The 26,287-nt window shown below is 38.2% G+C and overlaps 1 protein-coding gene across 2 annotated transcripts in view; it reads right to left on the bottom strand.

Annotated features, from left to right (window-relative positions):
* Rnf128 (ring finger protein 128) overlaps window positions 1-26,287 on the bottom strand; it is a 99,454-nt gene that overhangs the window by 45,915 nt on the left and 27,252 nt on the right. The window contains exon 1 of one of the 2 annotated variants that reach the window (XM_048336875.1): window positions 12,938-13,653. The exons of the other annotated variant lie outside the window; for it this stretch is intronic. Coding sequence (XP_048192832.1) covers window positions 12,938-13,415 — 478 coding nt within the window. The 5' untranslated portion in view covers window positions 13,416-13,653. Of the gene's footprint in view, window positions 1-12,937; window positions 13,654-26,287 lie in introns of those variants that run through there. 2 annotated transcript variants of the gene reach the window in all.

Consider the following 26,287-nt stretch of genomic DNA (forward strand, 5'->3'; position numbering starts at 1 on the left):
TAAAACCCTCACAATCCTGTATCACATGTTTTTATCCTTTTATAATAAATTTTTTGAATATAAATTAGCCTCACTTAAAAGATTCAAAGACATATAACTAAATGTTTTCATAATAGTTAAAAACATTATGTTCTTATAGAGAGGTAACTCTATTAGTTTAGTCACTTTCCAACATGGACAGGACTTTAATTCAGTGAAATTGTGATGCCAGCCTGAAAGAAAAATAAAACAACCACCTTCTCCCTCCAAAAAATACAAAGGAAAAGGAAGAAGTTGTCAAGTACATGACAAAAATTATATTTCCGATGTTAAGTATCTGGAGAGAAAAGGGGTTCTATAGTTAAACAAATTCAGAAAATAATGCATTAAATAAACTTGAACACAATTTCTTCCTCAGTTTAGATACCCTGTGGAATGCTGCAGTGATAAGTACTGCCAGTCTCCAAGAGTAGATTATAGATGAATGGGAGGAGGAAGTTTTTCAGTTTTATTTTTTACCATACCATAGTATGTGCTAATTATTTTACTTATATCATTTAATTTATCCTTCATAATAACCAATGTAAGGTGGATACAATTATTATTCTCCATTCCACAGGGATGGAACTGAGTTTTAAAGAAATTAATTTGGCAAAGATCAGAAAGTTTCTTCATGATTAAGTTTGGATATAAATACAAATGTATCTGATTCCTAAATCTCCTCTCTACTACTGTGCAAGCAAAAGGACTATAGCCATTTTTATTTTGTTGGAGTGCAATCTATTTTTTCCACTTTTTGCATTAATGTATAATAATTTTACAAAGGGTTTTGTTGTAGTATTTCCATAATACACATAGTAGACTTTTATCTACTCACTCTGTGTATAACTTTATCTTGATTTTAAGGTGTTTCTGTTTCTTAAAATGAGAATACACAGAAGAGAAGGAAGACAAATTAGTTGTTTCCACTTCTTGATTATGTGATTTTCACCCTAGCATTTCTCAGTAATTGCTCAGAAAACATTGTAATATGGATGTCTAGTACCACTGTGTTCCTACTGCCTATAAAACAATTATATATTTGAATCTGTGGTAGTAAACAGCTGTGATAACCAAAGAAGTATTATGTTTATTAGTACCAAAGTTGTTAGCAAGAGTTAGCTAATATTCTCTAATTGCTTACTCTTTGCCTAACATTTTATTTACAACATCATAGAACAAAGTCATTGTCATGTGTCTTTTAATGAATAAGATAAATGAGGTGCAGGTTAGTCACCTGCCAAGTTATCACATATTTATTCATTGATAGAACTGGAGCTCCAACCAAGCAATGTGAGTCAAGGACACCTGTTCTTTTTTTTTTTTTTTAACCAAGTAGCTACATTTAGGAGCTTGTGTGTTACACATTGTTATTTCCACAATGACAATTGAAAACAACAACAACAACAGTGATTTGACCTTAAGTTACATAAAATAGACATGGCAATGTCTCAGGAGATGGATCCTCCTTAAATGAGTATGATTTACTGAGTGATGCAAATCCACATTTCAATGTCAGAGGACACCTGTTCTTGCATTATAATAGGCTATCTTCCAGTTTCAAACAGAATGCACCACCTTTGGCACAACAGGTTGAAATAAAAATAGAACAATCATGTAGCTTTCCTTACCATCAAAGGGTAAGCTATTGACTTTATTTACATTACTCAAGGTAAGTCATCCCCTTGTGTTATTAGTCAGTCCAACTAAAAAGCATCAGCCAGAAAGGAGCAGCAAAAATGCAGTGCTTGGTGGTTAGAAAAGGGAGGTAACTGGTGATTTTACACTGACTACTTTCATTCTCTCTTTCATATCTTGCCTTCTTGTCAAAATGGTGGTGGAAAGCAATAATTCAATGCAAACAACTTTATGAAAAGTACTTTGGTATAATGGTAGATACTGATTGCTGCTGGTTCTATGAATTAAAACCTCACTCTAAAGATTCACATTTTCCTAGTCTTGAGACAAACGGCTGTTGAAATCCTCTAAAATGGGAAAAAATGTACTTGAAAATATACTGATGGCTAAATAAGCCAAGTCATAATTAAGATGTTTTGCAAAGCTTCTGAGAGTACTATAAATGTTATGAAAAATAAACTAACATGGAGAGTCCTTGAGATGAAATATCGTGGAAAGAGAGGGGTAGAACATTGATGACAAAGAAACTGAGTATGTACAGAGAGCTTTTTAAATCAGCCTGGTAGGGAAGCAGATAATAAGCTAAACATTACAGAACAATCATTATGAAGAACAACCACAATAGAAATACCTAAAGGGTTATATTTGCAAAGTTTATTTGTAAGCTAATTGTTTGGAACTAGAGACATCTTTTCCAATAGTAATATTGCTAAATGGTATTCAAATTTCCAACAGAGTCCAGGGATTATTGTATGTGAAAATGCTTTGAGGATTGAAGATTGCAAAGCAAATAGAAGTTATTATTTAATCCAAATTTGTAATAAAAGTTTTAGAATATAATATCACTATAATACATAAAGCAAAACAATCACAAGCATTTCAAATTATCTTGAATAGAAGAACATGAGAAAATACCTAGGAGAAAATACCTAGTTAATTAGGAGGATCACATGGTCGATTGAAGGTTTGGGTGGAGATTGGAGGAGTGAATTACAAATACATTGAGGGACATTAGATACTGAGAGAACTGGTTTGTTATGGGTAATTTCATTTCCAAAGAATCAGAACAATAGTGTAGGAAGCAACATTTTTTAGAAAGAAAAAGGAAAAGGGAAGGGGGGGTTGATAGAGAGAGAGAGAGAGAGAGAGAGAGAGAGAGAGAAACAGAAACTGAGAGAATGAGAACAAATGCATTGTGTGAAAGAGAGAGAGAAAGAGAGAGAGACAGAGGTGTGAATACCCAAGGTAGAATTAGCGAGGTTATGCAGGGCTGAGTAAGTGTGTAGAAAAGTAGGGCACAAAAAGAATCTTAAGAGGAAAAGATGTGGTACCAAAGCAACCCTTGATTTTAATAGTTTCATATGTGAACCACCAACTGGTACAGTTTCACACAGGAGAATGTAATTTCAAGGGAAATTAACAAGTAATTCAAATTTGATTATCTTAAATGTTGTAAATATCATTAATAAAGAATAAACTAAGAATACCATGATTCCCCTCTGCTTTATTCTAACAAAATTTTCTACCCTTTTCTACAATGACAAAAGTTACCCTCATCAGAGAATCTAGTGTTTCATTTATCAATATATTGAATTATTCATGCTAAACAATTAAATTTAAATTTAGTAGCAGTCTTAAAAGTATTGAATGCTAGGGAGATTACATAGTCCTCTTCTGGGAAGGATACAAAAATAAAAAGGCAAGTGAAGTATGTATGCTTCTATGTTGTTAAGGGAGGATAAAGAAGAAAATGTACATGGAAGATTGAGGTTCAAAGTCATCCCAGGAACAATAATCAGGGAATCCATCTCAAATTAACCAGCAAAAACTCTATTGAGTGCCATTCATGAGCAAGTAAGCTAAGCAAGAATGCAAGGCCCTGAGTTCAAGCCATGGTACTGATACATAAAAAGAAAAGTTACAGAATAGTGATGCAGTGGATAAAGAAAGAGAATCTGTTTTAAAACAGATTCAGTCCTTAAAGTTCTTCAGTGTTGAAGGTTCATTTTACATTTGATGAAACCATTAGTGTTAACAAGAAAGGTTCATATTAACAATCATATTGGTTAGCTCTATTCAAAAGACAATTAAGTTCTCTGAATAGTCTAAAAACAGTTTCAATGATCAGATATGCTTTGTTCCCTGTTGTTGCTATAGTCACATTACCAACTCTTCCTTTAGGATTAATCAACACTATTGTATTACTTGAGGTTTCTAAAATAACTTTCTGAATACAAAAGAAGCATATATCTGTGCTAGGAAATTCAGAAAATAAAGACATAATAATGAAGAGAACACTTGTCCTCCAGACTTTCTCTAATAATGTTAGTATGATGTATTTCCTTTTTTTAACAGCTAAAATATTGTTTAACTGCTGGTAGCATTTAACTAAGCTGCCTTACCATTTTGTCTGAAACGATAAGCTAATGTGTACAGAGAACCATAAACACAGAAGTTCTATTATCATTGTCCTTGAAAAAAAGGTCAAAGCAAGCTAGTGCCAGTGGCTCATGCTTGTAATCCTAGCTACTCAAGTAGTTGTGATCTGGAGGTTCACAGTTAAGTTCAGCCCAGGGAAGAAAAGTCCTTGAGTCTCCATTTTCAAAATAACCAGAAAAGCCGGGCTAGATTTGTGACTCAAGTAGCAGAGTGCCACCTAGGCAAGCAAGAGACCCAGATAGGGTTCAGACCCTAGTACTGCCCAAAAAGTCAAACTAAAAAAAGGTTAACTCAAAGTCATGGATTGGTACCTAGTTTGATAATTACTGTATTAAATACAAGTAATTCACAGAATCTGAACCTAAAAACCTGCATCTGCTTAGCATAAATCACCAACCTTTTTTTCCCTAGGAAATCAGTGCTATAGTAAGCCTCCTGGTGAATTCAAGCAGTATCTACATACCATGATGTATAAAAGGGCATACAAACAGTAGAAAAAGGAAAGAGCAGGAACTGGAATAATAACAAAGAGCTCTTGTATAGAGCTACAAGGTGAGTGTTGTATTTGCAAAATGTGGCAACTCTGAATGTCTTAGTATTGGCATAAAAATACGCGTGTACTGTGTACTCAATAATCATTCCCTACAGTATGTAGCTGAGAATTCCACTGTAGACTGGCCTGATGTAGCAAAGGAGACTTTCTGTGGCTGACTAGCCTCCAATCACATGCTACAAGTGTACCATTTCACATGGGTCTGGTAATATTCTACTTCTTGAGCTGAGTGCTGGTTACACGGGTTTTTTTTTTTTCACTTTGTGAAAACCCACTGTACTATGAATTCATGATTCATAAACATTTTAACATGTCTGTTATATCTCAGTAAAATATGCATGTATAAAATTCTTCATCTCCAGAAAATTTTGTGGTGGCCAATCAATTAAACTGGGGAAAATCCTGACAATCATTTACAGATCAGTGGCCTTGATTTTTTTTAAAAGCCATTTCAGTCAGTGAGGTACAACTTAACCAAGCAATAGGGAAACTGAGAGCAAATTTCAATTGTGAAAAAGACATCACCTCTGGAAATACTAGGAGAGAAGAGGAACTCAAGCATAAATGATTATCAAATCCTTCAAAAGACCAAGGTCACAATGCCCAAGTATACAGGCTAGATGAGACACAATTTAGGGCTAGTGGATTTATTTTATGCAAGTTTCCATTCCTCCCCATCAGATTGTTGTACTCTCTGATGGCCAAGAGGAGCTCAAATTTCAATCTCTGAGTCAATGGCCATGACCTTCAGTTACAAGAACACATTTTTTTTCTCTTTTTAATTGCAGAAGTAATACTACAATAAAAAGTATTGGGGAGTATTGTGGTATGATAATTGGGCTGTTAGCATATACAGGTACTTAAAAAATTATACATATGTGTATATATATATGTATATCTGTGTGTATACATGTATATATACACATATGTGTACCTATGAAGAGAAAGCATAAAAGAAAGTGATGACAGAACACTAATGTGCTAAAATGGTTACGTGTATAGATTTGTGTTTTATTTTTTTCAATATTTTTTCTTCATGCTATATTAATAATCATAAAAATTAACCATTATGATGAAAGTAAAATGCAAAGCTATGCCTATGCATGGAAAAAGAGATAAGGCAAAAATATTAGTCATGCTTTTGTCAGTATTGTGAAATTAGGGGTAACTTGTTATGCTTCTTCACATTTTTCAAGTTTCCTCCAGGAACGTTAACTTTTTAATCAAAAAGTCACTGAGGGATGGGAATTTGGCTTAGTGGTAGAGTGCTTGCCTAGCATGCATGAGCCCTGGGTTCGATTTCTCAGCACCACATAAACAGAAAAGGCCGGAAGTGGAGCTGTGGCTCAAGTGGTAGTGTGCTAGCCTTGAACACAAGGAAGCCAGGGGCAGTGTTCAGGGTCCGAGTTTCAGCCCCAGGACTGGCAAAAAAAAAGTCACTGAGAAAATGTCCTTGGTACTCTCTGATCTCTCCACCATTGAAGACAAGGACAAACAGATAGGGATATGAGATTTAATGTAGCAATCTATGGATAATGACAAACATAATCCAGAGACTAGAGAGAATTCTTTATGTGCTCAAAAAGCAATTTGCTAGTCAATCTATATTCCTCTCCACTTCTTTTTTTGTAAAAGGTTATTTCATAGTTTGGAATGCAATGCAATGTTCACCAAGCTGCTCAATGCAAGCATTTTAACTAGAGATATAAATTGGATGCTGACGTAAATAGGAGAACAGGAGGATTGTGGTTCTAGTTCTGCTCAAGCGGAAAAATCTGTGAGATTTTATCTCACTGGAAAGAAGCTAGATGCTGTGGTACACCTGCGATCCGAAGAATACCAGAAAGCCTAAAGTATGTATATCATGCTTGATGCACCAACATGGGAAAGAAGTGAGATCCTAATTCAAAAATAACAAATGAGGCTCAGTAGTAGTGTCTAAAAAGTAGAAGCCCCCTGAATTCAAACCTAGTACCGTCAAAAAATGTAGCATAGTGAAAAGTCCATTTAAAACTCCTAAAATTCATTTGTAATTTCCTGCCTAACTAGGTAATTCTGCCATTAAAAATCCATACAATTTATACCCATGTATGGTGATACATGTTTGCTTGGAATCTTAGCACTTGGGAAGGTGAGACAGGATCATGAGTTCAAGGCCAGCCTGAGCTACTTAGTGATACCTTGTCTCAAATAAAAAACAAAAAAAAATTCAAATTGTCCATGGTGATGATCAGTATAGAAACCAGGGAGCTCATCATCTTGAAGAATTCATATACCCTTATTTATATGTTGTTCTTACTCCTAGACTTCAGATTTCTTAACAGAGCAGGAATAAAGGTTCTACTTGAATTCATTGTGTACCCAAACAAAAATCCCAGGACATAGTGGGCAGTATACCCTTGATACATTTTGAATGATTTGAATTCTAATATCCTTCCTTAGATACTTTCTGAGTGAATCTTATGACCTTCTGGCTCTAGAATTCTTGGTTGTTTAAGATAATTTTACCAGCATTTCTAGAGCACATACAGAACAAAGGTTCCTATGGGGAATCTGAAGATGAACAAAACATAAAATGATTAAAATCCAGTAGGAAGGTAAAATATGTTAAAAAATAACTACCAGAAAAATGCAGACAGTACTAAAAGAGATGAAGCTCTACAAGAACAAAAGGATTCCTGTGGTTTAGTTGTGGGCAGTAGTGGGAAGAGCAAAAGAAGGAACTGTCTAGAAACACTACCACATAGTACTCATCAATGTGTATAATCATTATGTGTTAATTAAAAATACAATAAAAGTAAAGCTTAGAAAACAACAAAAGACAGTCTTTGAGGATTGCCAAGTATTCGTAGTGCATTTTGAAGGGTCTTGCCCAGCAGAGCAGGAAAGAAGGGGATGTCCAAGCAACAGCAGAAATACAAGCAACCAAATAATGGGGAAGGAGAAAGAATGTGAAGTGATGAGAAGAGAATATGGATAAAAAACTTGGAATGTAATCTGTGAGTAGATTATTATAAGTCTTGTATGCTATGGCGAGCAATGTAGTCGCATATTTATAAGCAGTGGCATCTATGTGATTGGAGCTGCATCCTGGTGGCAAGGAATTGAAAGGGAACCGCCTGAAGGGAGAAGACAAGTTGCAGGCAGGGAGACCAATAAGGAATCTATTATGTCCCATGAGAAGACTCAAACGGAAAGCAAGTCAATAATAGTTGCAAAGGATAAAGCTACTTATGTGAGAAAATTTAAAGTAGTAGAATTAAGTAGGTGTGGGGCTTGCCACAGTGGCATACATCTGCAGTCCTAGCTACTCAGAAGAAAATTGTGGTTGGGGGCAAGTCCAGGTAAAATGCTAGTGAGACCTCATTTCAACAAGTAAGCTTGGTACGTGCTTGTGGCCATAGATAAGAAAATCATAGTTAGAGGCTGCCCTATGCAAAACATGACCTTTTCTGAAAAACATAAAGCAAAAGTGTGAGAGCGGCTCAAGTGGTAGCTCCCTTACCCAGCAAGAGGTAGGCCCTGAGTTCTAACTCCAGCTTTCCTCACAAAAAGGACTGAACAAGACACCACAACTACTTATTAGAAGGGGAGATATGGGGACATTTGATACAAAGGAGAAGAGTTATTAGACGAATAAGTTATAAAATACTAATGAAACAAAGAGAGGTAAGAGAAGCAAGAAATTGGAAGAGTTTCAAAGGAGTGGACAACATTGAAAAACACTGTGCTATAGCAATATCAAGAATGACAATTCTGGAAACAAAATCAGGGATGATTTGGGGAGGTTGCTGTGTATCAGTAAATCATTACACTTAGTACTCTGTGAACCTTTTGTTCTATTGAAAAATGTTATTGTCAAAGTCATCGTTCTGGCAGGGGGAAGGATAAACACTAACTGAAAAATAGTTGAGAAAGTATTGGGATGTTGTTAAAATACAATCTCAAAATTTTCTGTGGGCTGGGACCTGTAATTCTAGCTACTTAAAGAGGCTGAACTCTGAGGATCACAGTTCAAAGCCAGCCTGGGTAGGAAAATCTGTGAGACTCTTATCTCTAACCACCAAAAAACTAGAAGTGGAAGTGTGGTTCCAACAGGTAGAATGCTTTGGGCCCCAGTATCAGTGCATGTGCGCACACACACACACACACACACACACACACACACACACGTGCGCGCACAGACACACACACATTATTTTTGAAGGGAAATTTTATTGGTGCTTTGAGTAAAAAGTAGTTATTGAAGAATAGAATGACAAACCTTGGAGGGTTCAAAGATCATTTGCTAGTGAGAGTCTACTCTTCAGTCTACTCTTCCTATTCTTCAAGAGTTCAAGTTAGGATTTGGGTAACATGGACTTTGAAGTATGTAGACAACTCATTTTCAAGTTATGTTCTTCAATTACAGGATTCAACTTTCATTTTTTCAAGCACATTTAATTAGTGTAACAGTGACTAAAAAGGTAATAGTATTGTCAGATGCTATGCTTAACATTTTGTCTACATTATGCCACTTAATCCTAAAAACCTTTTGAGACAAGTTTATTATTATGCTCCTTACATGGGAAAAAGCCAAGAGAAATAAAATATTTAGCAGAGAGTTTGAAAATGTGAAATGGTAGAGCTCTTCCTCTTAACTAACAGGTTCTGCTGTCTTTCAACAATGCATACAAGCAACTGCTTTCTCCATTAAAGTGTATCCCATCACATTCGAGACCACCAAATCATCAACATGGACTGCTTCGCTGGAATAATGCTTCTCCTGCTACCCTCTTAAAGATGTTTCAAGTTCTTGTAAATGTGACACAAACTAGGAAGTTTGTAGCTCTGCATGTGTCTTTCAATAAATTCATGCCTGCACATGTCGACTCAAGGAAAATTGGAGAAGCAAGTACACATACCACTTCAACCCGTAGGCTGTGCTCAATTAGACAGCAGGCAAAGCTTAGGCCCATCTGCCTAGGGAAAGAACAGTTTGTTGTGCAATAGTGAGAGCATGTTTAACGTGTCTCATTGTCACAATCTACATTTCAGATAGCTTTAGTGCTTACTGTGTTTTGGCTGCCCCTTATCTGATTTTCATACTTAAGGTAGGGACTTTGACTAGTAATGCAAGTTTCAAACCAAAACTTCCTCCTAGGTTTTTCTAGGTTTCTGGTTTCATTTGATTGAGATTTCAAGGGAAGCTGTTAATAAACATCTGTGGCTTATAATTATTTATCTGCATGAATCAGGATTGTCTGAATCCTTTGCTGTCAAAATAAAATACACAGGCAAAATTGCAGGGGTTGGTATTAGGTTGCAGCAACACCTTTTGTGACATTTTGGTGTACATAAAAAACAGCCTCGTTTTTCTAACTGCTCAGTGGCTTGCTCTGTAATAAACAAAAAGAAATCAAAGCAACTTTTCTAAGCCAGTTTGCTCTATGAGTTGAAACAAATACATCTTCATGGTAATAGGAATGTGGTAGGTAAGAGTGTGGATAGTCACTATAAACTCCAACAGAGGACAAACCATTCAAGCCAGGCCCCTGTGAGAGTGGTGAAAGAGAGATCCTCCAAACAGGAAAGACAGCAATGGGTTTCCACACATGGTAGCCCCCACATAGCTCACAGCAACATATAATGAGTCAATCAGCACTTAAACCTTATTCCTACCTTTCTGCCACTATAATCCATGGAAACTTTTTTTTGGACCACATATTATAAAAGAAACCCCAGGGCTACTGTCAGGAGTGAGTAAAGCAAACAACATAGCACTTTACAAATAAATATTCTATAAAACACTTGGCTGAAATGGAAAGTGATTTTTCCCCTTGCACTGAATGGTAGTTTCTCTAGGGATTCAAGGGAAGAAATGTGATTTTCTACCTAAGTCATTTGCTAGCTTTTTTTGTATAGTTAGCTTAATGGCAGTATTTGCTAAGCCATCATCTTGGGTAATTATAAATTTCTAACATAACAAAATACCTTTCTGAATCTGTAGGACTTATTCCTTTGTGGTGCCTGAAACACAATAGCCTTAATTAGATTTCCAATGTGCTCATGTCTTCAATAGTTGAATAATCATACATTTGTGAGCTAAATTTTACATCTTAGCCTTAACCAATTATGACCAATAGCCTTTACTGACCATTTATTATCTGCTAGATGTTTTATATATAATATCCTTAATAATTATAGCAACATAAATATTATCCATGTTACAGATGTGGGAACCAAGACTCAGGGAAGTTAAAGAATTTATTCAAGATCACAAATCCAGAATTTGATCACCGTCTTGACCACAATGCTTTTCCCACTGCACATTATTTATATCATACCTTATAAAGCATAACCCAATAATCCAAATCAGATTTTCTTTCAGAGGTAAATAAAAGCCCTGGCACTTAACAGTCATTTGGGACTTGAGACTACTAAGAATCTAGGAGCTATTTACATCTTACCTTATAAAGATATAAGATATCTTACCTTATAAGATATAAATAGACTACTTAGCACATAGTAGGAGCTCAACAAAAGTCAATTCTTTGTTTCCTAAAATTACCAGGTCAATATCCTTAACAAAAGTACAATAAAAATGATCTCAGTTGGAATTCTCTAATTAAGGAATACTCAATTATAAATCATTCATGCAAATGAATATCCTTTGGAGGGGACAAAGTCAAACATTTATACTTAGCCAACAGAAATGTAAATACTAAATTTCCTAAGCCTCATCACTAAGTATTACTGGCCTTTAAAAAGTAAGTTCATTCTAATCAATGCTTTTAATCAACCAATGCATTCTAATCAACCAAGAGAGATACACTTTGCTCTTTTAATCAATGAATCCAGGAATCACATTTTACAGTAGAAAAAGGATCATAGAGTTCATCTAGACACTTTCATCTCTGCATGTTCTGCCAACTTGGTGTCTACTGTTACACCTCTATACCGCTTTTTGACATGTAAGTTGTACAAGGTCACAAAGCTGATAGAAGCCAAGAAGGGACTTAAAGAAGTCTAATCTCTTGAGTCCCACTTCATTGCTCTTTGCTGTATGCCATCCAGCCTCTCAATGCAAGTGCTCTCTAGGCAGAGCTAATCAGAGTGCTTTAAAATAAGCACTAAACCTTTAGTAGTTAATAAGGATATTCATCTCTCCAGTGACTGATTCAGATCAGCTAACCTTTAGATACACTGTCCTAGACAATTAAGGCTTTATTTCATTTCTACTCTCAAGGCAAACCTGTGGATAAGTTCTTTTTTTCTTATCCTTAATTCTTGGACTGATGAAGACACTTAGATTCAAAAAGATTTCAAATAAGTATCCAAGGTCATGGAGTAAGCAATGAGGCAAGGTCTAACTTGAGGCCCAGCTCTTAACAACCACAGTATATTGCTATTATATTCCCCTTCCTTTTTCTCCCCCAGTTCATTGTCCTTCAGGGCTCAGGATCAATATATGCATAGAGTAAGGGTAGCTAATCACAAATAGGGATGTTTCTGGAAAGGATAATTTGGTGGAGGATAGTCACTCACAGCATCTCTGCAAATCTAAGAACTACCTTGACTCCTTTTGCAAAGCTAAGGCCTTTGCTATATTCATGCATAATTAATCTTGCGTTTTCAGCAATGGTAATCATCTGTTTGGGAACCCAATAACCTAAATCGGATTTTTTTTTCAGAGGCACACAAAAGCATTGATACTAAACAATCATTTGGGACTTGAGACCACTGGGCAGAGAAGAATCCAGGAGCTGACAAAGTTTCCACCCAAATCTCAGTGAGGTGAACTAGGGTGCAGTAACACAATCTTGCACCTGAAACCCAGGAAACAAGGAGAGAAAAATGGAAAGAGGAGGGGAAAATCTGGTTTTATGCAGCAAAGAGTGAGAGAAAACGATTTCCAGGGGATCTTTTTGACAGACCCTTAAAAGCCAATGTCCACCCTCTCTGCTACCTCAATCCAAAGCAAAGGCGGGGGGGGGGGGCTTCCTATCCTTGAGAGCCACCAAGAAAAGGCAATGCAAAAAGCCCAAGCTGTCCTTGATTTCCCACCTTCCTCACCCCGTTTGTCTCACCCTGTTCTACCAGAAAGGCAAATTGTGAAGGATTTTTTTCCCGCCCAACCCCCACACCTGGTAAATGTCGGGGAGAACCCTGCTCCATTCAGTGGGGTCAGGAAGGGCACTCATTTTTTCTTCAGAGCGAGGGGATAGGGAAGAGAAAAGCACTGAAGAAAATATGAGAAACTGGCCATGGCAGAAATGTGAAGGGGTGCAATTTAGTAGCTACACTCACCCGGGTGAGACATGGGGATGACCTCATTGCGGGTCCCTGGGAAGTTAAAGATGACGGCTCCAGAAGCCCCTCTCTCATAAGCCAGATGGATCTTGTCTGCGAAGGTGCAGCCCCCGCCACGCTGGATAAGGGCCAACCAAGAGACTTGGACGGCGTTTCCCCACACGGTGGGCACTGTGAAATTGGTGTGCGGGTTACACGCGTTGAGCGCCCCGGGCCCGTCGGGTGGTACCAGGACCCCAGCTACGGGCTCCAGCGGCGAGTCCTGGCCATACACGCCCTCCTCGCTCAGCTCCCACACGGTGCGGTTCACTCCGGTGTGCGGAACCCTCCAGGACACGTTGAGGTACGCGGTCCATACTGCTTCGGCCCCCCGGGAAGCGGGGGCATGGGGACTCAGAGCCAGTAAGAAACACCAGGCCAGCAAGCGGGAAGAGCCGCAGCCGCCGCGGCAAGCGACCCCGGCCCCAGGGCCCATAATGCGAGCGCCCCACGTTACCCTAAGGGCCTGTGGCACGCGCCCTCTTGGGGCTCGGCAAGGACCCAGCTTGGAGCAGGTAGGTGCCAGGTAAGGAGCGGACGGAGAGTCACAGGCGGTCCGCGTAGGACGTGGGAACCTGGAGGCACGTAGCGGCAGTAAAGAGGTTGCAGTAGACGCAGCCCCTAGAAGCCGCCAGTCCCCTTCGCTACTGCTGCGGCCGCGTCGGGCTCCAGGGCTCCAGTGGGAAGCTCCGCCCAGCTGACTGGGGGTAGAGGTGGTTGGGAGGGAGGAAAGGACACTGCGGGATCCGCCTCTTAAAAGGGTAACGGGATGGGAAAGCATTACAGTTGGGCCGGGGATTGCGGGGGGGGGGGGGGGAACCTGTGTCACGTCATTTCATGAAATATATTCTGGCGACGAACTATAAGATCTGCAAACATGCAAGCGTTTAAGAGGGGCTTGGGGAATTGAAGCCTGTTTTGAATTTGCAACAACACCTTTGCTCTCTGCTTGGCATTTGTAAAACGAGTGTCTGGTGCTTCCAGTGCAAGAATGTTGAAAGTACTCCTCAAAAGTGGCCCACACCGAGGGCTAAGTTGGAGACAAGAGAATTGGGGAAGCTGGGCATTGGGTAATTATTCATTAGCACAGTGTCTCTGCCTCCTCCTCACCCTCCCCTTTGATTGCCCTTAAATGACACCTTTCTCCTTTCCTGTACTTAACAATCATCATATATGTATGTCTCCTTCTTACCCTTACCCCAGGCAACATAATTTACTGTATCCCGTGCCTCTTCTAAGTAATTTTGATCCTCAAGAATGAATGGCTAATTTCATATGTCTCAAAATCGAGCCATCTTTTTTCCCCTTCACACCAAGTTGAATGAAAAGAATATTCCTCTAGCATTTGGGACCTTTACTACATCTCTCTCCATTTCACAACACCAGGAACGAGCCTGTCCCACCTAGGCAATTCACTTAGGCCACTACAGCATTGCTAAAATATATCCTTACTTGAGTCTGTCCACTCCATCAATGTAAATTTACTAGCCACCCAAACAATGGGCGTTGTACTGAACTCAATTAACACACCTAGTATTTAGCAGGTATTCATAACATTTGACCTTCAGAGACTTCTTTGTACTTCAGTTTCCTCAGTATCCATAAAATGGGAACAACTAAACTGCCCGTATCATAGTTGTTTTTTAAATTGTTATTGTAAAAGTGATGAACAGAGGAGTTACACTGACATAAATCAGGTAATGAGTTATTTCTTTTTGAACCATGTGACCCCTTCCCTTGTTTTCTCCCAACATCATAGAGTTGTTCAGATGATTAAAGGAATTCATACACATACAGTATTTAAGACAATTCATAGCATGGTGTAAAAATTATTTGCCAAACACTATTACTGAATAGATTCAGGGACACAACACTACAATCATCTTAAAGTTGTTATATTGAGACAATAATCAGAATAAAATGATACTTAGGATGACTAGTCTTAGTATTTTTTTCAGTAGTACAGGATTCGAACACAGCGTATATAGCACTTTCTAGGAAGAGGCTACACCACTTGAACCCTTCACTTTTTACATTAGTTATTTTTGAAATAGTGTCTCACTTTATGCTCAGACAGTCCTATACTGCAATTTTCCTTTCCCCTGTAGCTGCATACCACACCAACCTGCCATTGGTCCCCATGCAGTTTCTCACAATCTGTTTTTTTTTTTTCAAATTTTTATTATCAAACTGATGTACAGAGAGGTTACAGTTTCACAATCTGTTTTGTTTCCCCTCCCCTGGGGGCTGACCTGCAAGTGCTATTCCAGATCTCCTTTTCCAAAGTAGCTAGGATTACAGACTTGAGCCACTACCCTGGCCAACTTTTTCGATTCAAATAAATCCAATCTACTGTATCCAAGTTAAATTCCAAGCCGTTTGTTACCCTCAATCCATGGTCTAACATTTACACATGAGGTAATAATGAAATATATACACTTTTTTTTGTCTGTACTGATGTTTGAACTCAGGGCCTCATGCTTGCTTAGGCTGATATTCGACTTCTTGAGCCATGTCCCAAGCTCTTCTCTTTTGCTAGATGTTTTGGAAGTGGAGTCTAGCAAACTTTTCTCCCTAGCCTGGCTTCTAACTTCAATTCCTCCAGATCTCAGCCTCTTGAGCAGCTACAATTGGAGCTATTTGTGCCCAGCTTGCACTAGATCTCTCACAGACTGAGACCTGGAGGAAAAGTAATGTTATATACCAAACTGCAACCAGGCAACTAGAATATAAATTAATGGATAGTTCTGTGGAACGTGGATCTTGATATTGGAAGGGACCTTAGGGGTCAATGGGAGGTAGTTAATGGAACCAGTAGTAGAGTACCCCTAGATACTGATGATGTTCATCTGTGAGATTTAAGTTACCAAGAAGAAAACAAATGAGGAGGAGTAGCCATCTCAAAAGAAACAATACAGTCTTTCAGATATTGTCAAAATTTTTTGGTGAAGAACAATATAATTGACTGAAAATCAACTACATTGTACTTTGAATAAATGATGTGCTTAAATGGTATGTTTAAAAGAAAGGATGTGTTTTACAAGATATGCATAAAAACTAAGTTTGGAAGAAGATATTCACCAGTGTTAATCCATCTATTATTTTCTTAATATTGATTTCACATTTAATACATACCATCAGCTAAACATTGGAGCACAAAGTTGAATAAGTCATCACCCGTGCTATCAAAAAGATCATAGATTAGCTTTGAGGAGAAACACAAGTAAAACGATTCCAGTAAACAGTACTATACATATGTGGTATCATCTCTACATGAGTGTATGTACAGAGCAGTAGTGAGTAATAAACAAAACCCACATAACTAAGACTGGGAAATAAGAAATAGCATCCCAGAGCACATATTGCCTGTGCTGAGTTCGAAAGAGCTAGCTTTTCAAGGCACAAAGCAACACAAGGATTGTGCTAAAATAGGAATTGGGAAACTATAATTCCTGCAGGCTTGTAAGTGCATAATGGTTGGAATCTAGACTTCAAAAGGAAGGGTGGTAAAACAAAGTTGATAGGCTAAGGATGGAGCTCAGTGGTAGGGCACTTGCCTAGCATACATGAGGCCTGGGGTTTGATCCTCAGCATTACAAAATAATAAATAAAAGAGATAAAGTTGGAAAGATACAAAGGGTTTAGATCTTCAGAGTCCTTTGGGTAAAGCTGTGTTTGAACTTTATCCAACAAGGAAAAACTAATGTATACTATGGTTTAAACAGGAAGCAGGGAATAACATCACATCAGAAATTTAGATATCACTAGGATGTCTCTGTGGATAATAGATTGGAGGGAACAAAAGTAGAAGCAAGAAGCTTGGAGAGACGATTGTTGGCAGTGCTTCCTGGTCAGGAATAAAAGTGTCCTGGCTTAACAGAAATGAGAAGTGGATAGAATAGGGATGCATCTTGGAGGTAGAATTAAGCACATTTGGATTGGGGAATGAAATACAAGGAAGAATTAAAGATTGCTGTGAGACCTTCAGCTCTGAAGACTGTATAGGAATCAGAGAATCCATGAAGAGGGTTTTAAATGTATACAATAGGAAAAATGAGAGTTCCCTTTGGATATGTAGATTATGAGGTACTTATGACATAACTAAGTTGAACTGTGTGGTAGCCAGTTGGATTGGCCAGTTACTGAGCACAAAGTACAAGGAAACAGAAAGGGAATATATACAATGATAGAAAGAAAACATTCCTGCTCTTAATGCATTTATTGTTTATTCCACTGTGGGGCAGAGAAACTTAATTGCTGCCATGGGCCATTTGGATATTTGTAAGATCGTTATGGGCCATACAAAATTATCAATACAAACAGAGGACTGTGGGAAGCCAATGAAAAGCATGTCTAGTCATGTAACAAATGATTTTGAGAGCCTTATATGGCCCAGGAGTTGACCATTCCTTATCCTTGCCAGGGATAGTCATAAATGTAAATAGACAATAGTACAGAATAATAAATGTTAAGACTGAGGAAATCATAATATATTATGTCAACATAGATATGTCTGAGTCTTTGGGAACAAGTAGATACTTCCAAAGAGTGTGAAGATACCCAGGCAAAACTGTAGTGTATAAGAACACCACAGAACATTCAGGGAACTAACATGTGGCATTTAGATATGGCTACAATATAAGTTGACAAAGGTAAGCCAAGGAAAATGAAGTTAATTAAGTAGGTTGTATCCGAAAATGAAGAGTTTAGAAAACCATGATGGACTCGAGATACACACACACACACACACACACACACACACGTATATATGTATGTATATATACATATATGTGTGTATACATGGAACATATGCATATATAAAGCAAACATGGCAAAATGGCAACTAATAAGTTGAATCTAGATGAGTATATATAGATACTTATTGAATTATTTTTCCAAATTTCCTGTATATGTTACAGTTGTTGTAGCACTGACCTTAAAATTGTGACTTAACATAGAAACTAATGGGGAAAAATGAATGACATGATCACACCTGTATTTACATAGATCATCAGATTGTATGAAGTCAAGACTTGAGGCAGAGAAGCTATGAGAGGCTGATGTCACCAGATGGCTTCAGCAGGTCTAGTCCAGTTGTGGACTGGAGAACTCAGAAAGCAGCCTGGTGACGTGAATCATTATAACCATCCTGTGAACTCCCTTGCTCTCAGTACGTCCTCACCAAGCAACCTTCTTATTATCATTTAGCTTTTCATGTAAATATGCCTACAGGGAGATAATGCACTGATCAGCAAACACTAGTATCTGGTCCATTTGGAAGTTATACTTCTCATTATAAATTAATCAATTGGCATTCTGGCATATATATTGGTCTCTTGTGAATATGGTTAACTGTGAGTCAGCTCCCAGGAGTCTAGTCACTGGTTATGCTACCAATCAGATTTCAAAGCTTAGAACTAGATTGTAGATCATGATTGCATCAAAGGCTTTCCACGCTGAGCAATTTGTTGGCTTTCTCCACTATATCCTTCTATTTCATTATGAGATGTTTTTGAAAAACAGGAGCTTTGCTACTAAGAGTGAGGTTTGTTGATCAGGGACATCGTCATTATCAGGGAGCTAGGTAGAAATGCACAATCATGGCTCCAACCCCAGAACAAATGATTCAGAATCTGCATTTAGCAAGGTCCCCAAGATCTATAAATATGAGAAGCACTGAAGTAGACCATTGTATACCTGACAGAGAGTCATCACTTAGCCTCTAGGCACTTCCAATGGTGGAACTCACTACTTGACAAAGCAATGTGGGTATGCATTTTTCTGTTGGAATGTTCATGTAAATATAGTTGATTTTGCTTTAGTTCATTCTCCTCTTCCCATTCCCCTTTGAGGACTCCAGGCCCTTAGAGTGTCTATGTTGCTCTATGACCATAGGTCCACTCAAGTAGCACCTTTGCTTTGAGCAGTGACCCTGTACTACACCTTACCTGACTCCTAACAAACCAAATTTACTATTCTGAAGTATATTCTTTCAGGGTGAGGTAAGGAACATATATAGTTCCTTGAACATTTACTATGTGATTTACATAGTAATTTTCACATATAATCATCACAATCGTCTTTTACATTAGCCTTACCCTTTTTTGCCAGTCCTGGGCTTGAACTCAGGGCCTGGGCACTGTTCCTGAGCTTCTTTTGCTGAAGACTAGCACTCTACCACTTGAGCCACAGTGCCACTTCTGTCCTTCTCTGTTTATGTGGTACTGAGGAATCGAACCCAGGGCTTTGTGCATGCTAGGCAAGCACTCTACCACTAAGCCATGTTCCCAGCCCCAACCTTACTTTTGCAGAAGAGTTTCTAAAACTGCATAGAGCGAATCACCCACGTGCCTAAGCCCATAGCTAGAAACCAAAACAGAATTCCAAAGCAGTTCTGACTCCAAGTATTAATAGCTGGCAACAACTCATGATGTTCCCTCTGGAGAGTGCCACACACATTTTAACACTGTTCTATATACTAAAGAAAGTTCAAGTGAAATGTTTCTTGTGTGCATTTCAGGACTGTGACTATCGAGGGAGATATATTTGGGCTAGGAGCCTTTTGAATTCCTGAAATTCTGCCACAAAGGCCAACTTTGCCAAATATTTGTATCAGCAATACTCCACTGCAATGGCCCTGAGCAGCACACTATCTATGTAATGATGAACTGATAAGCAGAGCAGCATCCTGCAAGAGCAGCAGTGGGGCACTGCTCCAACAGATTAAGTTTCGTATCACACTGAGTTTCTGCAGAGGCGAAGAGATGGACGATAGTGATGTCTGCAAATAAAAAATGAGACATCATATCTGGCTTCTTACCATTAAACAAATGATAAATTACAACCTGGAACAACTACTACCCAGACACCTCAGTGATGCTGTGGTTATCTAGCTTGACATCATAGGTGTACAGAAGGTATAGAGAAGGGATGGCAATAAATTGTCATCCCTAGACAGCTGCTATATAGGGGGGAAGAAGCAAATAGTGGGGGTGTGGATAGGGAAAAGCCAGACAAAACAAAGCAAAGCAAAATGCCCAAATATAACACCACAGATTGCTTCTAAATGATATATCATCACTTGTAAATGTAAATAAATGCCAGCCAACTCTTGTTGGTATGCAGCCATTAGAAAACAAGGAATAAAAAAATCTTCCAAAGGCTTCATGTATCCAAAGACAGGACAAGATTTCAGAAGTGGGCTTAAAAGATAGTGCATTTGCTATATCGTTTTCTTACACTTAGTACATTAGTAGCTGCAATTGAGAGGTGACAATGGGGTAGGTATTTTATAAGTATTATATGCTACATCTTAGAGAAGAAAAAAAATCTAGGCTCAGGTCAAGTCACCCATTGAAGTGACCTATGGTAACCAAATGGTAGAACTGGAATTTGAACCCAAGTCTAAGTATAAAACTCCACTCTTCCTATTTTAGCATTTTGTATCCTCTACAACACTACCTTAAAAAAAGACCCTTATTTATTGTGAATCTACAATGTATCAGTCACCTTGCAAAGACTGATTATATCCTTTGGCTCTCACAACAAATACTATCATCCTGTAAGTCCCATTTTTCAGATGAGAAAAATGAGGTACAGAAAGATGATATATTTTCTTGAAGTCTACACAGCTGGTCAGTGGCAGTTGGAATTCCCACAGGGAATGACTTCTCCCTCCAAGCCCTTTTCCTTTATTGTACTTCATACATAGAAAGGATATTGTTACAAGGTATGGGTACTTTTTGGCTACAGCCACTGACATATTTTAGCATATTAAGAACCACTTCACCAGAAATCTTCAGTAACAGAGACTGTGAAAGTACATTCAGTTGTGGAGGCATACTCACATGATTGTGGAAAGGAGTGCCCTAACATTGTTACACAAGGGATTTTTGTTTTTTGGTGGGTTTTTTTTTTCTCACCAATGAACATTAGTACAGAAGACATCACAGAAAATTTGGGCTCAGTTGTCTACTTGATTGCAAATGGAGGATCAAGTTAGCTACGCTGAGTATAGAGAAGTGATTAAGAAGATCTTGGATTGTTGAGGAGGTAGATTAAGACTGTGGAAGGGCTAAAGGCCACTGGTGGTCTCTAGAGAAAGTTGGACAGAGGAGGCTCTGAAATGAACTTTCCATTCCATTACGGTATCATGCAAATATCTTGTCTTTCATTTTCAAGTTTTCAGAAAGATGAAGCCTTCAGAAGAACTAAATCCACAGCCACAAGAGGATTTGCATAGGTATTTTCAGAACAAAGAAAAACCAATGACTAAGGGGGGGTTAATTGGATTTTTAATGAATTCAGTACTACAGTATGTAAAGTTTCTTTTATTTGAACTTCTTTTAACTGGTCACAAGATCCCAATAACCCACCCTGTAGACTACATCCACATACTCATTCCTGTTTCTTCTTAGTTTTCACTTTGTTATTGACTGGTTAAGGAAATCCCTATTTCTTCTTTCTCAGAAACTGAATACATATGTTTTGAACTAACATTCCACTAGATTAAAGCCTACTGAATTAGATAATGCGGTTAGTTACCTGCTGCTTCACTACCTGGACATATCCTGAGAAATGTTACATAAGGTGATTTTTATTATGATGCAGACATCACAGCACATACTTACATAAACCTACTGGTCTAGTTTACTCTACACATAGGCTGCATGGTATAGCCTGTTACTTTTAGGATACAAACTGATATAGCCCTGCTAGTTTACTGAACATCATGATCAATTGTAACACAATGGAAAACTTGGTGTGTCCAAAACTGTTTAAACAGAAAAGGCACAACAAAACAATGATAAAAGTGTTAGATCTATATAGGGCACTCGAATGAATGGAGCTTGCAGGACTGGAAGTTTCCCTTGGTCAATTGTCCCTGAGTTCAAACTCCAGTACCTCCCTCCACACACAACAAAACTAAGCCACAAAGCACACATTAGCCCAGGCCTACACAGGCTGAACATCCTCAATATAACTGTCTTGTACCTCTTCATCTTGTTGCCTGGGAGGTCTTCAGGGGCAATATTACATGTGGTACTGTCACCTCCTGTGATAGCAATGTTGCCTCTGAAACCAACTCTGTGGACCTTCCTTCAGCTCTTCCTAAGGAGGTGCTACTCCTTTCAGAAAAATGTCCATGGTTGTTTGCTTGGCTTGTTTCTTGAACAAAACAAAACACCCCCTGCCCACCGCCGGTTTGCTTGCAAGAAGATAACATACTATGAATACCCCTTTTTTTAATCAAAACCATTTGGTGTTGGGAATATATGTCAAAAAAACAAAACAACAACAACACAAGAAACTAAGGTGGGTGCTGTGGCTTACACCTGTATTTCTAGCTACTCAGAAAGTTGAGCTCGTAGGATTGTGGTTCAAAGCCAGTTAGGGCAGGAAAGTCTGTGAGACTCTTATCTCCAATTAACCAACACAGAACAGAAATCGGAACTATGGCTCAAGTGGCAGAAAAGCAACTATGAACTAAAACTTGAGTTGAAAATACCAGTACAGGCACAAAAATAAAATAACATATGTATTTTTCAGATTAACTTTCAGATTACTTAAGAAAACGCAAGCTACCATTTTACACCTTTTAGTCTGACTACTCTTAGAAAAGGTGAAAGAGCTGGCAGTGAGTTGGAGAAAAGGGAACCCTGTATAATACTGGAGGCAATATAATTAGTATAGCCCTTATGGAAAACACCGTGGACCTACTTCAAAAAAATTAAAAATAGAACTACCATAAGATCTAGTAATCTCACTACTGGGCAAAACTGCAAAGGATATGAAATTAGTGTCAAAGAGAGGTCTGTACTCTCTTATTCATTCAAATTCTGTTCACAATAACCAAAATATGAAAGCAGTCAAAGAGGTCATCAGGATGACTACATAAAGCAAAGCTGGCAGATATGCACAATGTAATTCTAGTCTGCTTTTAAATGCAGAGTATTCTGTCATTTCTAACAACACAGATGAACCTAGAGGACATTATGCTAAGTGAAATGAACTAGGCATAAAGGAACAAATACCACATTTAAGTAATTATATGTGGAATTAAAAAGTCAGACTCAGAGAAGCAGAGAGGAAAATGGTGATTTCCTGAGGGTGGGGGTGGGGGTGGGAGTGGGAGAAATGTGGTGTGAGAAAGGGAGAAGTTAAAGGTACAAAATTTTAGTTGGACAGGGTGAATAGTTTCTGGTGTTATACAGCATAGTGACTACAGTTAATAATATAGTTCTGAATAGATAAACCAAGAAGTGCCAAATAGTTGAAGGGATGTATATGTTAACACGAGTGATTTGCTCATTCTGTAGGTCATATATACAGATCTTGAAGCATCATACTCTGTTCCATAAGTCTATATAATTATCCTTTCTCCATTAAAATAGAGCTTTAGGTAAATAAGTAAACATCCAATTGGAGGGGGTGGATAAAAGCCTCAAAAATTTATAAAAAACAACAACACCTTTTCATTATGGTAGTGTGTAATCACAGTCACCTATTGAGACTAAGACTTGCCCTTTAGAATCTGAAGTCTGCATGAGTGTGAGCAAAGGCAGCCTTTGTATTCCAAGGGGCAAAGTCACAAATACACAGCTGCCAACTATATGCATTAGGATTAGCTGCAGCTGCCCAGGGCTCAAAAATTGATCAATAACTCGGAGTAAACAAGTATCTGGCAATAAGTGACCAGGTACTAGCACATAGTTGAGCCAACTGAAATTGGCTGGCTAGCTATTCACAATCCACATAATAATTAAGTACTGTTACTGCAAACTGAAATAAATGTTATGGTTATGTTGTTAGCCAAGCAACAGGCAAGAACCAAGCAGGCTTTCAACAACAGGGTATTTTATGACTTCAACATGATTTTAGTTTTGATGTTGCCACACATTATGCGGTATAAAGTAAAAGAACTTTCATAGGGAAAAATACTAAGAGAACTAGCAAAAGAGAAATTACTTGGATGTATGAAACCATGGCATACCTTGGCACCCCTATGATCAGGTCTCCCTTAGCTGACAATCACACAGTTATCAGAGGCAGCTGAGTACCATTGGGTGCAGATACCATCACACCATTTCCTGTTCTCCATAGCAAACAAATTCAGATACAGAAACCAGTGACTGCTTAATATTCTGGATGTTGTCAACTCTGGAGCCACAGAAAGCCTTTTACCAGAGGCAGTGAAGTGGCTCAGCAGTGTTTGCTTTATGTAAAAAAAAAAAGACCAGAGACATTGAAAGCTTGAAGCTCTTGTTTGTTTAAAGAAGTGTCCCATGAAGTTTACCTTCAATGATCCCACTAGTTCATTAAATGTCTTAGTTTTTCTTAGGTGAGGGCTGAGATACAGAGAGACCTGATGAGAACATAGGCTTGGGCCTATGCAGTGTTTGGGGCATAGAACTTTGATAGTTTTCAGGCCTTCTATTTGGTTGGATTCCAGATATAGAAAGACAACTTTTCAGTACACACATTCCAGAGTGCAGGCTAACTTACACCAATGCTTTAAATGTGCTTCACATATGACATTTTCGGCAGATGTTTTCAAGTTCCAAGACAGAGGCAATAGTCACTTGCTTCAGAGCATTACACTAGAGTGGAATTATACTGCTTGCTGTTATTTCAACTTCCTCTTCAACAGAACCTTTCTTTTGTCACGCACTGCAAGTTGTGTTAAGTAGCAGTAAATAAGCAAAGGACAGACTTTGGATAAAACAAATATTGCTAGGAAAATGTATGTTAGACTACTCCAACCTGATTGTTGTAGTCAGTATATAAATTTAAGAGTAAAACAGCTGTGACCCTATGGGAAGTGATCATTTTTGGCCATTCAGGAATTACCATTTTCCCATTGGAGTTTCAGTGATCTACAAAAAATTCACTAGTTCTCCAATAATTCAAATAATAAACATTATAATAAGCACCTTTTGTCTCCAATGTGCTATGATAGCTGCTGGGGAGGATAAGAAAACAAATACAATGAGGTTCCTCCTAGTAAATACCATAGAGGAAAACTGTATCAAGAAATATTTTGCGGGCCTTCACTTTGCTCTATTTTACATGAATCTGGATCATCAACGAAATACATGCTTTAAGAGAAAGCATAATTTTTTTTTGTCAGTCATGGGGTTTGAACTCTGGGCCTGGGCACTATTTCTGAGCTCTTCAGCTCAAGGCTAATGCTCTACCACTTGAGCCATAGCACCACTTCCAGCTTTCTGGTAGTTAATTGGAGATAAGAGTCTCATGGACTTTCCTGCACAGGCTGGCTCTGAACCATGATCTTTAGATCTCAGTCTTCTGAATACCTAGGGTTACAGGTGTGAGCCACCAGTTCCCAGCTAGAAAGCATAATTTAATATCAATTGTCTACTAATGGAGATGGGAGGTAATATTTTTAGACTATTGCAAATACCCTTCTAATTATCTCCCTGTCTTCAGTCTCTCCTCCATTCCAACTCTTCTTTCATCTTGCCATCAGATTAAACTTTCTACAACCTACTTATGATGATGTCAGTTCTTACTGTGTATGAAATAAAATGTAAATGTCTTCATTTGGAATTATAGGCCCTCAACAATGTAAGTTGATCTGAGCACGCTACATCACTACTGTATTATTTTCTTTGCATGAGATTGAACCCATGGTCTCTTGTATGCTAGGCAAGTGTTCTACAATATAACTACATATATCCAACCATTCACTGCATGTCTTTGACATACTTATATTATGTATAGCACCTTTCATATTATTCTGCATTTGTTTACTTAGATAACTGTTTGTTTGTTATTGTTAGTTCCTGAGAAAGGGGACCACATATCTTTCTTTCTTGTATCCCCAGGTTTTACTGTACTATATTAGAATCTATTTGAAGGGAAAATAAATAAATGACAACTCCAAGGAAGGTTTACTGTCTAGTTTATTGTACAGCTAGTATAAAATTCTTTCACTGTTTTTGTTAAAGTATAATTTACATAAATTAAAATTTATCCTTTTCAGTGTACAGTTCTGTAAGTTGTGACAGTCACTAAACAACCACCACAATCAAGATACAAAGCACTTTGATCACCCCAAGCTCCCTCATGTTAAGCCTGTATGTTCCAACCTTCCTCCCACTCCTAACTACTGGCAGCCACTCATCTGTCTTCTTTCCTTCTGGTTTTGTCTTTTCCAGAATGTCATATAAATGAAATCATTCAATGTGTAGCCTCTTGTGTCTGATTTCTTTCACTTAGCAAAATGCATTGGAGATTTATCCATGTTACTGTGTTGGCATGGCATTTAAACAAAAGAGTGGTCAG

The sequence above is a fragment of the Perognathus longimembris genome, chromosome 28 (genome assembly GCF_023159225.1).
Source record: "Perognathus longimembris pacificus isolate PPM17 chromosome 28, ASM2315922v1, whole genome shotgun sequence".
NCBI lineage: Eukaryota > Metazoa > Chordata > Mammalia > Rodentia > Heteromyidae > Perognathus > Perognathus longimembris.